Raw genomic sequence first — 14,253 nt, forward strand, 5'->3', positions numbered from 1 at the left:
TTATTAATTTTCCATCAGTGCTGGGTTAGTCCAGAACCACTGCTGTCTAAGACTTCTCAAAGACTCTAGAAGGTTCTCCATAACCTTGATACCAATGATGATTGTAAGAGTAACAGATTGTCACATTCACACTGATATCAATGTTCTCTGCAGAGCTCCCACATCTTCACTTTTTAAAAATATTTTGAAGATAAGTCTTCAGCCTCACAGTTAAAGGCATTATGAACATGCCATCCAAACATAACTAAATGAACCACAATTTGATCCTGATCTGTATTTCCAAATGATATGCAAACTATCTGTCACGATCGAATTTCAAAGGTACTATTTGCACAGAAATGAACTGTATGTAAATACCCATACTGTGTATACATTGTATGCAGAAACCCATATAACAGATCAGAATACATGTGGGTACAATCATCTATGAAAGACAGTGAAATGTTTATACTGTGCAAGTTTCATACAGCTGTGCTCTGCCACTCCCAAGCAATTACTCAAGTGAATGCACTCTTGCACTTTGATTTTAAACAGAAAGTCCAGCTCACAGTGCTCAAAATAAATGCCAACCTTGGCCATGTTATGTGGAACAAACAGAGATTCAAAGTCAGTATTTTGCAAGGAAATGATTACAGCTCTCGACAACCTGAATTATAACTGAACTTAGAAATGAAAAGAAGGGGAAAGTAGCTTTAAAACAAGAACATTAGACCAGCAAATCACTATATTTCAATCTTTTTCCTAAGTGGTTAAAGAACTATTCAGCAACTCCAAAACTCTTTTTATATGTACACCTGGGAAGAATACTGAGTCCTGTTACTTTCCTCAGTGCTACCCTGATGTGGTTTAGACCAGATGTTCAAATGTTACAGTATGAACATTTTCTTCTGTTCTTCCCAGGCAAAAGCAAAATAAGAGGAATATTTGACTTCACTCCACAAGAGACCTATTTAATAGTTTGGTGGTTATGTAAGTAAAGGTAGCTTGGCTAAGTCAATGTTGACGACATACAGAACGACATGATCCTAATGAGTTGGAAAATATTGGCTCTCATGAGATTCAACCAGATGCTACTGAGCTGAGAAAGCTACTGTATTATTGAATTTCATTTTTATGAGGTAAAATTTATTATTCAACCATTAAGGTATCCCACAAGAAATCTTACATAAAATAGTTTCACAGTTACTTTCTGGAAAGTAGATTTTATTTTAACTTTAAGACATCATTTACATGAGGGATTCCAATGCCTATTTGATCACATTCAGAGAAATTTTAAGTCTGCAAGCAATTTTCCCAAATATGCCAGATTAATGGAACTGGACTGTCAACAAAATAATGAACTACCTGAACAGGACAAGGAAAAAAGTGGTAGCAAGTTCCAGTTTTCCAGACCAAAGTAAAGCCATATGTGACTGTGTATGTTTTCTTGGCAGGCTGATATAGTTAGAAACTAAGGGGTTTAGGTACATACTAAGAGAAAAAAATGTAACAATAACTCCAATGGATTAACAAATAATGCAGTTCTTTAAAGAAATTACTGCTTTGCAGTGTTTAGCTATTTCCTATATTTGTATTTTTATACTCAAGCATGAAAAGAAATAACATTTTCTTATTTGAATTTACTATAATCAACAATCTGCACTGTTACATTTACAGAGAACATGCAGCATTTCAGATTAAAGTTTCCTTTTCCATTGAAACTGAATAAATCATAAAATATGTCCACCACATTAGTAGGATAGACCATTAACTAAAATGTGTATTTAGTATACTACTAATATTTAAATATTGTAACAGTTAGGGAAACATTTTGGGGGAAAAAACAAGGCAACACTTAACTAAAGAAAATAACATGAGCTTGAGTCACCTTATTACTATTTTTATCAGTTTTAAACGTATTGTCTTTCCAATTTCATTACATACTGCCCATGCTCTCAATTTATGAAAAATAGTAAATACTTGTGTCATTTAGCTTGCCTGTTTCTTCATTTATTACTTTGTATAATTATTACACATCATGTATTATTTTCTACAATTCCCTTATACATATCGGCTATATCTACAAGGGCAGCTTCTGTCGACAGACATCACGGTTGACAGAGAAATCATGACAGTACCTCCGTCGACAGATTCCATCCACACACAAAAGTGGCGCCCTGTCAATACATATCGTCTACACTCTCCAGGCGCTCTGTTGACAAAACTGGCCCTATAACCCCGGAAGACAGGTATACATGGAGTGAAAGCCCTTCCTGGTACGCAGCCTCTGTGCGCACTCAGAGGCCCCACCCCCACTACCCCCTGACCCATGCTCCCCACTCATGCCGAGGTTTGCCTACTTCTTGGAGTGAAAGCAAAGCAGTGTCTCTCACAAATGGCAAGGAGCCCTGCAACAGCTACCTTTCCTAACACCCCACCCTTCCTGACACCTAAACCCACTGAACCCCACATCCTCCCTGACCCAACACCACTCCCCCGCCCAACTCTCTACAACATCATTTGTGGGGATGCCCTATATAGACCCAGCTGCACTCACCCCCTCAGGTGACCAGGAGGACCTGGCAGCATGCCACCAGCTCCAATTGGTGGGACTGGCTGGTCCTGGGGAAAAGGGGTCACCAGCAATGGACGCAAAATTTCAGGATGCGCGAGAACACGTAACCGTGCAACTGGCTTGACCCTTCCCTAAGACATCATGACACCAACATGCGGCTGGTCACCCCCATGGAGTGACTGGATGGGACCCACATCCCCATCCAGGCCCCAGAACACAGCACTGGTACCTTAATAGGATACCTTAATAGGAAGGGCTACCAATTCTTGGTGATGCAGACCCTGGTGGACCACTGGGGACAATTCTTCAATGACTACGTTGGGTGGTCAGGCCAGAGACACAATGCTAGAGTGTTCTGGAACTCCAGTCTGTTCCAGTGGATGGAGGCGGGCACCTGTATCCTCTACCAGGAACTGGCCATCAGGGACATGCAGATGCCCATGTTCATCATTGGGAATCCAGGCTCTGGGCCAGCCAGACTTCGACCAGGGTGAGGGCAGCCTACCCAGGCCAGCCACAGTTCCAAGGACTGCACCCAGGCTTGCAGTTGTTCCTGCTTGGTCTGCAACTGCTCCCAGTCCACCTGCAGCCATTCCCGAGCAATGGTGTGCTGCTCCAGAATGGCGGCTGCCTACACCCAGTAGCAGTCATCTGCCACATGGCAACGGACCCTTGGGGAACAGGTGTGCACCGGGGGCAGTCTCCTCCCTGGGCAATGCTTGTCCTTATCCCACTGGCTCAGGCTCCTCGCTGGGGCTGCCTGGCTGGTCTGGCCTGGCCCCCAGATGGTGCAGCTGTAGGATGGGAAAGGGGTGAGCACTGGGGTGACACTGTTGCATAGCCCCTGCGGCACACCCCTCCCGAGCAGCAGTGCCCCATCCCCCTCCAGGAGCCATGGGATGGGTTGATCCAGAGTGTGCACACCCATGCCCCCGAACAGTGTTGGACAAGGACGTGTTGGACAGGGATACTAAGGTGTCATGGGCACAGGCCTGACCACAGCCCCCATGGAGCAGCCCCCACTTTTGGGTAACAGGCATGCCAGGTGCAGCTAGAACCACCCCAGGGCCTCTCCCGCACACACACACACGCAGCCCATAGCACTGCCCAGAGGGGTGGGTGCTAGACACCACCTGAGGCTGTGCCTGATAATGGGGAGCCATACCCTCAGTTGGGGTTGGCCCATCACCTGATGTGCTCCCAGGCATAGCAGAGTTAGGCATCTGCCTCCCCTGAGGTCCCGGCGGGTCAGGCAGGCTCGTTGTAGGGCTGCGAGTGGCCTGAGAGCTGTGTCTATGGGCCACCCGCAGGGTCCAGGTTGGATGCCCTAATGGGTGCATGGCACAGGTGGGTTCCTGGCAGCACCATCCCACTGGGGCCCTGGGAACACCCCGGCTCCTCCCCCGCCCCAACCGGTGTATGCTGGTGGGGCCCTCCTCACCAATGTTCAACAAGGCATGATGGTAGGGGCAAGAGGGCACCACTGGGCATCCCTGGCCAGCATGCAGCCCTGGTGCAGCTCCTTGATTTTTTGCACACACCCATTGGAGGGTATGTGCCGTGTGCCCATGCTGTGACAGGGCCCTGGCTATGCAGCTTCATCTGGGGCATTCCAGTACTTCGGGCTGGGGTCCAGGACGAATGGCTCATGTGCTGGACCTCAACACTGCACCAGGATGGTGCCCGCTTGCGGCTCCCATAAGCAGACTCCTGAAACGACTCGCGAGGTGCCTGTGAGGGGCTAGGATGGTCCTGGGCAACATGTGCCATGTTTGTATCAGCTGGGGAGTGGCTGCTGGAACGTGGGACTGAGCACTTACTGCCAGCATGCGGCCATGCTCCCAGCAGCCTCCACAGGGCTTCTTGGAGCCCTGTTGCTTAACGGGTGGGTGGAAGCAGTAAGCAGATTTGGGAGAACTCAGAACTTGGCATCTCACTTCAAATTTTATCTGTGCTGAAGACCAATGCAAATAAACAATTCTGTAACAAATTCAGAGGCCCTGGTCATATAAGACCATGGCTATTGTCTTAACAGTACGGGTTATCGTAATTAAAAAAAAGTAGTATCAAAATGCAGGAAAATAATTTTCCCAGCTATCCACTCGAGAGTCCTTGCTTGGGAAGTGCTTGATAATTCTGTGAGCTTCCTTTCCAGCTGCGCTTAAGAGAAGCTGAGCAATTTATATATCTTTACTTGGTCAGCTAACAATCAACTGCCAAACAAACTCCACCTTTTTAAATCCTTGTTACTCTTGGAAAGAACCAGCTCAGTGTCAGAATGGACTACCTGTATTGCTTTATAGCTTTTTCAAAGAAACTGACATTATCAATACTGTTTCGTAACACAGACTAAGGTCTTATCTACGCTACCAAGTTTTGTTGCCAAAAACTGCCTTTTGACAACAGAACTGAGAGAGACAGACTTTTATCAGGAAAATCACCCACTTTCAAAGACATAAATCTTCTACCCCGACTAGACATTTTTTTTCTTTTCTCCTCCCTTTACTGTAGACAAAGAGCCAGTATAAAAACTGCTGTCTGTGTTGTTGTTAAAACTGGCTTCCACCAGTATCCCACAATACCCTCTCCAATCACTTTGCTTGGTGTTTTGATTTCTACTACTCTACAGCCATGCACCCCTCCTTTTTCAAAGTTCCAGGAAATATTTGACAGCTGAGTGTGCTGCTCCTTTTGGGGAACAAAGATCAAATTATTAGAATACTCCTGTTCTTTCCTCTACTAGGAACACAGTAGCACAGAGACTACTATTAAAGGGAGGGCAAGGGGGAGAGACTGATGCTCTGCTTTGATATTCCTCAGCATGGACTTGACTTAAACCCCTGTATTCCAAGTGGAGCATAGGTCATGTACAAGTCTCCTCCACTTTACTCCGTCTTGAGACAAACCTTCTAGCTGACTTCAGGAGTACTCCGGTTGTTGTCCTTCAATCTCGACAGTTCTTCTCGATGTTGTCCAAGATCTTTCTCTGTTGTATTTAACTTGTGGGTACTATGTGAGAGCTTGACAGACTATACTGGATCATTTTCTGAGAGTGTGGCCTACCCATCCCTACTTTCTTTTGATTTAAATGTCAAGTGGTTCTTGTCCTGCTCTGTTCCAAAGTATGGAGAACCAGCAGAACTATTCATGGTGCCACTCCCAGCTGCTGAGGCGGCTGTGGGAGGACTTGGTGGGAATCCCAAGATGCAAAGCAATCAGCTTGCCTTTCCACAACTTTACACTATAGAATACACAGTCAATGATGCCTGCAAGGTTGGCTTGATGCATCAGCAGAGAGAGAGCAAGTGTGGACACCCTCTCTCAATTGTTGCTTTGTCAACTTTTGGACATTGACATAAGTTTTGTCTACAAAACCAACTTTTGTTGACAAGACATATGACAACAGCCAATAATCTGCTTTTACAGATGGAGCTGATGGTATCTCTGCTGGTGTCCTTCTAAGTGCTGTCTTAAATCTTCATCTGCCAGCATATAATGTTGTATAACAAAAAAGTCTTGAATAAGAGATATCCACCATGGTGTCAACATAAAACTGTACATTGAATCACTGCTCTTGTATTCTGTACTAGGGGAAAAGAGGAAATAAAACACTGGGGGATATTTTCCTTCTTTAGCCAAAATAAACACATTTGTTCATGGGCAGGAAATCAACAGAACAAGAAACCAGGCTTTTTCAGAGCATTTCAACCAATACATTGAAGAAAGTGTTCATCCTTAGTGAAGCCATTACTCACATAATTTTGCCAAAGTCACTGAGTACTTGAATTTAAGTAAACTTGTATAAGGTAACCTGAATTGTCTATGAGCTAATCGAGGCCCAGACTCAGCCAAACACATCGGGACATGCTTATTTTAAATCATTTGTATAGCCGTATAAAGATGGATAATAATCATCAAGAGATTTACAGACTCAGTCCTTCATTTGCACAAACAACTTTTTACTGAAAACCCTCCATTTTGCATTATGAATCCATAACAACTAGCACCTTTACTTCTTCCACTTCTTGGATTTGCATCACTTTAGGTATGTCAGAGAAGTCAACGAAACAGTTATTGATTAAATTGCCGTAGATGAAGAACATTTGCAACCGTTTTGCACAAATCCACATCTGCACTCTACAAAATGCCCTTGATGAATAAAGCCCTTAAAACTACTGCTTTATATTTCATCCAATAGCTTTACCTCAGAAAGATCTTAAGTTACCATGTTACACACTATAAGGCAATGAGGCTGGATGTCTCAAATGATGAAGGAAGTATGGAAAAATTATCCTGTAGTACAATATTAAATGCATCCAGAAACTGTTGCCAGGGAGCAAAGCTTGGTGGCTTAGATTACATCCTGGATTTTAAGCATATTCTATAAATACCATATGCACACAAAAACATTCCGTCATTTAACTACAGCATAATAAAACCTGGATTTAAAAGACAATTGTATGTGCATCCATTGCTACTAACAGTGTTCTGTATTACCACAGAGATTTTATTCTACCTTAGTTGTTAGAAATATAATGTTTTACCTAATGTTTGGAAGACTTCATTCAGCAAAATTTCATTTACCACTGCAGGACTGGCATTTCTGAGATGATGAAACCAACTCTGATAAATAGTTTGTAACAGAAGGGTCTGGGCTCTCGTTGCTTGAACTGTCAGATTTGGAAGCTCAAATATGCATTCTGTTAGTGGAACATGAGATCTTTTGGTCCTGTTTTAAAAATGGAAAACAAAAGAAAAAATTATTAATTTAGTGCATAGTACAAGCAACATACGAAAAAACTATAATCACAAGAAGGGAGACTGCCAGGCTTGAGTTGTATTTTGTTTGTGACAATTCATGACGTAAAAAAATTACCAGATAACAAAGATGATTGAATATCAAAACGAAATACATTTTTTATCTTTCTAAAAGAAAACAAATACATCATGCATTATAAGAATAACTGACGAACGCACTCATCCTAATTCTCTCAAAATTTAAGCATTTTAATAACAAATTTGTCATACTAATGTGTTTCCACCAAAAAGTACTTGGTATTTTCACTCTTGTAAATCTAAGCATCAGGCACATACACAGCAACCACATATAGCCTGCATAAAATACAGAACAAACAACAAGAAAATTATTTTTATAGGGTTACAGTCCACTGATGAGACCTGGTGGTCACAAACCCCAGGAGCAATAATCTAATAGTTAACCTATCCATAGAACTCCTAAATAGTATTATTGCTCAATAATTCAAACTCATTAGAAGGTTTTGATATAAAACATGAATAAAGGTCCAGGCTCTCTCTGTGCTCTGAGTAATCCTATCTTCACCTTTTCCTTCTTCCACAGGTGCTATTGTCACCATTGTACAACCCAACCTCAGATGCCCCCAACTGCAATTAAAAATCCCCCCAAGCTCTCCCCAACTTCGTCATTCACCATCAGTCCTCCTTCTAGCCCTAATACTTTTCCAGATACTCTTCTTATCCTACTTCTGCACCTTTTCCCTAAGCACTCCACTAGATGTAACTGCTGTGTTTTCTAGCTCTATTATTGTGATCCATACCACTAAATTACCTGAACATTTCCCAAGTACTGAGAAATGTATTGACCTAAAACCCCTGACAGTAGTTTTTCTGATCTTAACTAAATTTTAAGGTAACAAAATAGATATAAATTATGTAAATATAAATATGAAATATTAACATATGTTTTAATTTGTTATACACACGTTATAGATTTTTAATTTAACTGTTTAACATTACTAAAATGGAGAAAAATGTTTACAAAGGGAATCATTTGCACATGTTTTATTTTTAAAAAAATGTAGTGAGTCACTAAATGAAACATTTGCTGTGTTAATTGACGAGAAAAAATAATTTTAAAAATACCTAAACTGACAGTATCTCAGCAAATCAAAGTAACAGAAATGAGATTTCCTTATACTTCTTATTTAGAACTCACTGAATATTCACTTATTTAGTTACTATCAGTTTTCAAACTCAGATGTGATTTCTTTTCACTACATTATCTGAATTTATTCCCAGGCACATCTGCTTCCAACAACAGCACTTCCTGGAGTTTTATAAAATATATATTAGTAACCCACTGAATACAATGTGGGCAAGTAGCAAATTACATCAGTAGTCAAGAGTTACATTTATCTTTCAAGTAATATCAGTATATTATAAACAAATACATTTATTGTATCCACTGAAAGCAAGAAAACCTGGTAAATTCATCCTCCAGTTTCCTATGCCAAAATAAATCTAATATCTGACATTTTCTTATTATTCTAAGCATTTGCCTTGAGCACAGCAATCTGTTCTTCCTGACATCCACATCAGTCCCCACGATCTGTCCAAAATCCCATTAGTGCCATCAAATTTATTTTCCATACCCATCATGCAGATTATAGTATCATCTAGTCCTCTTGACTGGCTTCACAGTGTCCCACACATCAAATTATGTTCATCTTCCCTTCCAAGGTCCTACACTACTTTTACCAAACATAATCTTCTGAATCTCAATTATTTTGCATAACCCAGCCTTTACTCTGCCAGTGACACCCTTTTCTATCTCCTACAAATTACATCTTGAGTTCCTTTTCTCCCCTATTCTGCTTCCTAGGCATGGTATATCCTCCCAGTCGCTGCACACAAAGGCATTACCAACACCTAATTCATATCTCTGAAAAGTGCATCTTCACAATATCATATTAACCCATGTCTTTCCCACCCCTGTTATTTACTTATATTGTGGTGATGCCCACACATCTCAATCAGGATTGGAGCAAGATTGTGAAAAAACCTGCTTACATACAGAAAAAAAACACAGCTCCTGGCTCAAATATTTACAATTCAGCACCTTGATCCAACAACACATATTCTCATATTCAAGTTTACTCATACGAATTCTCGTAAAAGTGACCGCAAAGATCATCTAGTTTAAAGCCTTGCTAAGATACAGGATTTTTTTGGGTCTAAACCATCCAAGAGGAATGGCTACCCAGCTTCTTTTTGCAAACTTCCACCAAAGACGTTTCCACAACATTCTGATGCAGTCTGTTCCATTGTCCTGTTCTTACTGTTATGAAGTTTTCCCTGAGAGTTAATCTAAAACTGCTATGCTGTACTTTGAACCCCTTATATCTACTCCTGCTGTGGCAAAAGTGAATAACTTGTCCACTTTTTTATGTCAGCCTTCTATGTATCTCCCCCAGACCCCACCCCTCAAACTCTTTTCTAAACTAAACGTAACAAGGTTCATCAACCTTTGCTCATATGGCTTTCATTCCATCCCTTTTGATCATCTGCATCACTAATCTCTGGAGGCTTTCCAGTTTCTTTAAATCCTTTCTATATATGTTGATCAAAACTGGGCACAGTATTCCAGATGAGGTCTAACCAGCACTGGAGTAGTGTAGTACTCTCACCACCCAAGACTTGCAAGCTATGCCTTTGCCAACACAACCTAAAATTGCAAAATTGCATTGGTTCTTCTGTTGGTTGGTTGGTGGGGTTTTTTGTTTTGTTTTTTTGGGCACAGCAGTATCGCAGCGCTGACTCATGTTTAAGGCTGTGAGCCAGCACAACTCCCAGATCCTTCTCTGCAGTACTGCTGGCAAACCATTTTATCCATACTCTGTGCATTTGGTCTTTAAGTACAGCACCTTAAATTTGTCTTTGTTCAACTTCATTGTTATCTATAGTCCAGCTTTCCAATTTATTAAGATTCCGCTGAATCTTAGCTCAGTCCTCCAAAGTATTGGCAACTCCCACTAACTTTGTGTCATCTGTAAACTTAATCAGTATGTTTTCTTATGTCTCTAAACAGGTAATAAATAAAGATGTTAAGCAACACTGGCTCCAGAATAAGATCCCCATGGAACTGCACTGGAAACCCTCCCTCCAATCTGACATCATACCACTGTTACTGTGATTGCAGTGGTTTAACCAATTTCATATCCACTCGTGTAATTCCACAAAGCCCACGTTTCTCTGACTTACCCATCAAAATAACACGTGGGACCACGTCAAAAACTATGCTGATGTTCACATATATTATGTTCACTAAATTCCCCCATCCACCAAAATCAGTTAACCTGTCATAGAAGAAAATCAAGCTATTTTGGCATGATTTGTTCTTGGTAAATCCATACCGGCTGCTAGCGATTGCTCCCTCATTTTCCAGATATTCACAAACTGAATGTTTTATACTTTGCTCTAGAAGCGTCCCAGTTCTCAAAGTCAGTCTGTTTTATTGTTTCCTGGCTCTTCCTTTTTCCCCTTTTTAAAGAGGAGCACTACATTTGCTCTTCTCCCGACTTCTGGGACATTCCCAGTCAACCATGAATTTCTACGTATTGTTGCCAGCAACTCCAAGATTTCTTCAACTAATTCCTTCAATACCTTTGAATGGTGGATAGAATCTAGCCTGCTGATTTGAATTCACTCAAACGGGTCAAGTCTCTGTTGTGTTCTTCACTTACCTTGACCTGCACCTTTTCCCCTTTTACTGTCTATGGTAACTTCACTAGTCACCTGGTCACAAATTTTTTCTGAGAAGACTGAAGCAAAGTTGTCATTGAGCAGCTCTGCTTTCCTATCACTTTCTGTTACTAGCTCAATTTCTTTACTCTGTAGCAAACTTACCCTCTTCCTTGATATTCCCTTTTTGTCCAACATATTTGTCCTTCTTGTTATCACCAACATTTCTTGACAGTTGTAATTTATCTTTTGTCTTGGTTTTCTGGATTTTGTCCCTGTGTGCTTTCTGTTATTCCCTTAGTGACATCATCTTTCTTTCATTTCCTATATGTATTCGTCAGGCTTTTAGATTAGCTAAAAAGGATCTTATTCAGCCACAATGGACTCTTTTAGCTCTTCCTCTCATTTCTTTGTATCAGAATATCTTGACTTTGAGTTTCTAGTATTACACCTTTTAAAAACTGTAAGTCTGTTACTCACATGCCCTTTGACCTTGGAGAAAGTGCATACATTCTTGACATAAAGAGCAACAACTGCTACCTGAGGCATCTTACAAGCTTATTCTTTATAGCAAAACCCATTCCATGCAATTGAGGCTCATCCAAAGACTTTCCCTTCCAGAAGTAGAGGTAGCCTCCTTTCTCCTCCCCCACCCATCCTTTATCAGCTCTTTGAGTTTTGGACAAGGCAACAATATTGATGTTAAAATGACAATGATGGCTGTACATCGCTCTGCTCAGTCCCTATTAGTGTTGTCCATCAGGGTACGTACATTCCAAGTTCCAAAATTAAAAAGTTTTTTTTTATTCTTTTGACCTCTGGACTTGTGAAACATGCAAGCCTCTCCACCACTACAAAGGGGTCATCCGTGAAGAGAAAATCAGTGAGCATCCATGAGCACCTCATGAAATGCTGACTGAGGCTCACTAAAAACCAACAGACAACTACTGAGAGTGCCTATGCACCAAAATGGATGCTAATGAGGATGTAAAAGAAGACTTCCGCTCACAGCTGGAAGCAATTTTATCAGACACCCCCTAAAGATGATAAATTCATCCTTCTGGGGGGATTCCAGTGCACATGTTGGCCAAGCCTCAGACCTGTAAAAAGGAAAGAATCACGAAAGGAGTTGGCAAAAATAACTCAAATATAATTCTGCTCTCGACCAAGTGTGCTGAACATGAACTAATTATCACAAACACCCTTTTCCAACAAAAGGGCAAGTTCAAAATGTTGTTGACATTCACTGTCAAAGCATTAGCATCTTGTTAACTATGCCCTAGTTCGTGCCTGAGATCACAGTACCACACTTCTCACAAGAACAATGACCAATATTCTCATTTGATCCACACTGAAAATTAAGATTTCCCCCAATTGGAGGCTGCAAAAGAAGCAGTTCAGGTAAAAGCTGAAGGTTCAAGCCATGAAGAACCCTATTAAGTGTGACCTGGACCACCGACAGGGGTGGAGAAGCAAAGGAGGCAGTTTCTCCAACCTGGCATTTCAGAGAGACCTGGAGCTCCAGCTGCCATTACCACAGTAGCAGCAGTGGCATTCAGACCTCCGGGCCCCTTTGAAATACCACTGAATGCTCTGCCACGGCTCAACTTGTGGGTCTCAGGGAGCAAGGATAACTGTCTTAAGCCCTGCCCCTTCTGCAATTAGCCCTCCCATTTTCAAGGGTGGGAAGCTGCCCCCCTCCCACTTTTCCCCAAGGTCGGTGCTGCTGAGCATAGCAACTTCCAAATAGTCTTAGAAGAAAAGATTCCAGCAGTTTCCAGAAGAAATCAAGGAACACTGAAACCAGCTGAAATCAGTAAACATCAAAGCCTGTGAGGAAGTCATAGGCTAGCAAATCAGAAAACATCAGGACTGGTTTGCTAAGAATTATGCTGAAATCGATTACCTCATCAATGAAAAGAGAATGGCATTTCCAGCTTGACAGAACATAAATTGTAATACAAAGAAGATGCAAAAAGGCAAGAGTGGAAGTCCAATGTAAAAACAAAGAACTCAGCAAATAGTGGACTGAGAAAGCAGAACTCCAATGACACCCACAACACGTGATTTCTTCAATGTCATTAAGGCTGTCTATGGGATAGCTTGTTATGGCAAGAATACCCTTCACTCCAAGGACTGAAATACACAGAAAACCATTTTCACTGAAAAGAGCATTTTGAAGATTTTCTTGATCATAACTTAACATAACTTCAGCATGGTTAAAGCTGAAGTCCTTGAGTGAATCCCCCAACAACCTCCTAGGGATGAGCTTGGAGACATCCCAAATTACAGAAAGAACATAGTGCCATTAGGCAGATGAACAACAACAAAGCAGCAGGTTCACATGGGATGCCCACTGAAATCTTTAAAAAACGGTGGACTAGAGCTAATTTGGTAACTTTATCTACTCATCCTTAAAATATGGATAAAGGAGGAGATACCCAGTGAAAAGAGGGACACCCTGATTGTCACCTTCTTCAATAAAGGAGATAAAGTGGACTGTGGAAACTCTCATGGTATCTCTCTCCTTGCAACTTCAAGCAAAGCTGGGGCATGGATCCTTGCAACTCAGCTTCTGCCCCATAAGAAGAGATTTTACCAGAGTTACAGAGTGGTTTCTGTGGATATGATCTTCATAGCATAGCAGGTACAGGAAAATAAACGTAAATAGCGTTCATTGATTTAACTAAATCCTTTGATTCAGTGAATCACCATGGTCTCTGAATTGTACTTTCAAAGATTGATGTCCTGATAAATATAATATCATAAAGTTGCTTCATGACAAGATGAAAGCAGCTGTTCTGAGTTGTTCCGGCTCCCAGAGTGAATCTTCCAAACTACAAACAAGAGTCAAATGGTTGCAGCATTGCCCCATCCACGTTTGCAGTTTTCTTCGCCATCATTCTTTACCTAACTGCTGGGAAGCTCTCAGCTGGTGTTGAAATTATTTACAGAGTGGATGGAAAGCTGCTCAGGCGTAGTAGACTGAGAGATAAGAGTAAGATTTCCACCACATCTGTCATTGATCTTCAGTATGCTGATAACAATGCAGTCTTTTCCTACTCTGAGAAAGATCTTCAAACCATCCTGAACATGTTTGCCGATGCTTACACGTCTTGGTCTCACACTCAACACCAAGACGACCAAAGTGCTCCACCAGCCCTCTCCAAATGAGGTACTATACTCTCCATTTATTAAAA

General features: G+C 41.5%; 1 protein-coding gene across 10 annotated transcripts in view; it reads right to left on the minus strand.

Moving 5' to 3' along the window:
- Positions 1-14,253, minus strand: part of VPS13B (vacuolar protein sorting 13 homolog B) — a 903,527-nt gene that overhangs the window by 639,431 nt on the left and 249,843 nt on the right. For 8 of the 10 annotated variants that reach the window (XR_012644370.1, XM_074986872.1, XM_074986870.1 and 5 more), the window contains one exon: positions 7,099-7,283. Coding sequence is in view for 8 of the 10 variants with exons in the window: in XM_074986872.1 (XP_074842973.1) it covers positions 7,099-7,283 (185 nt within the window). In the remaining 2 variants the exon portion in view is untranslated. Of the gene's footprint in view, positions 1-7,098; positions 7,284-14,253 lie in introns of those variants that run through there. The other 2 variants (XM_074986878.1, XM_074986879.1) reach the window with 2 other exon arrangements.

This window comes from Carettochelys insculpta, chromosome 2 (genome assembly GCF_033958435.1).
Source record: "Carettochelys insculpta isolate YL-2023 chromosome 2, ASM3395843v1, whole genome shotgun sequence".
Classification (NCBI taxonomy): domain Eukaryota; kingdom Metazoa; phylum Chordata; order Testudines; family Carettochelyidae; genus Carettochelys; species Carettochelys insculpta.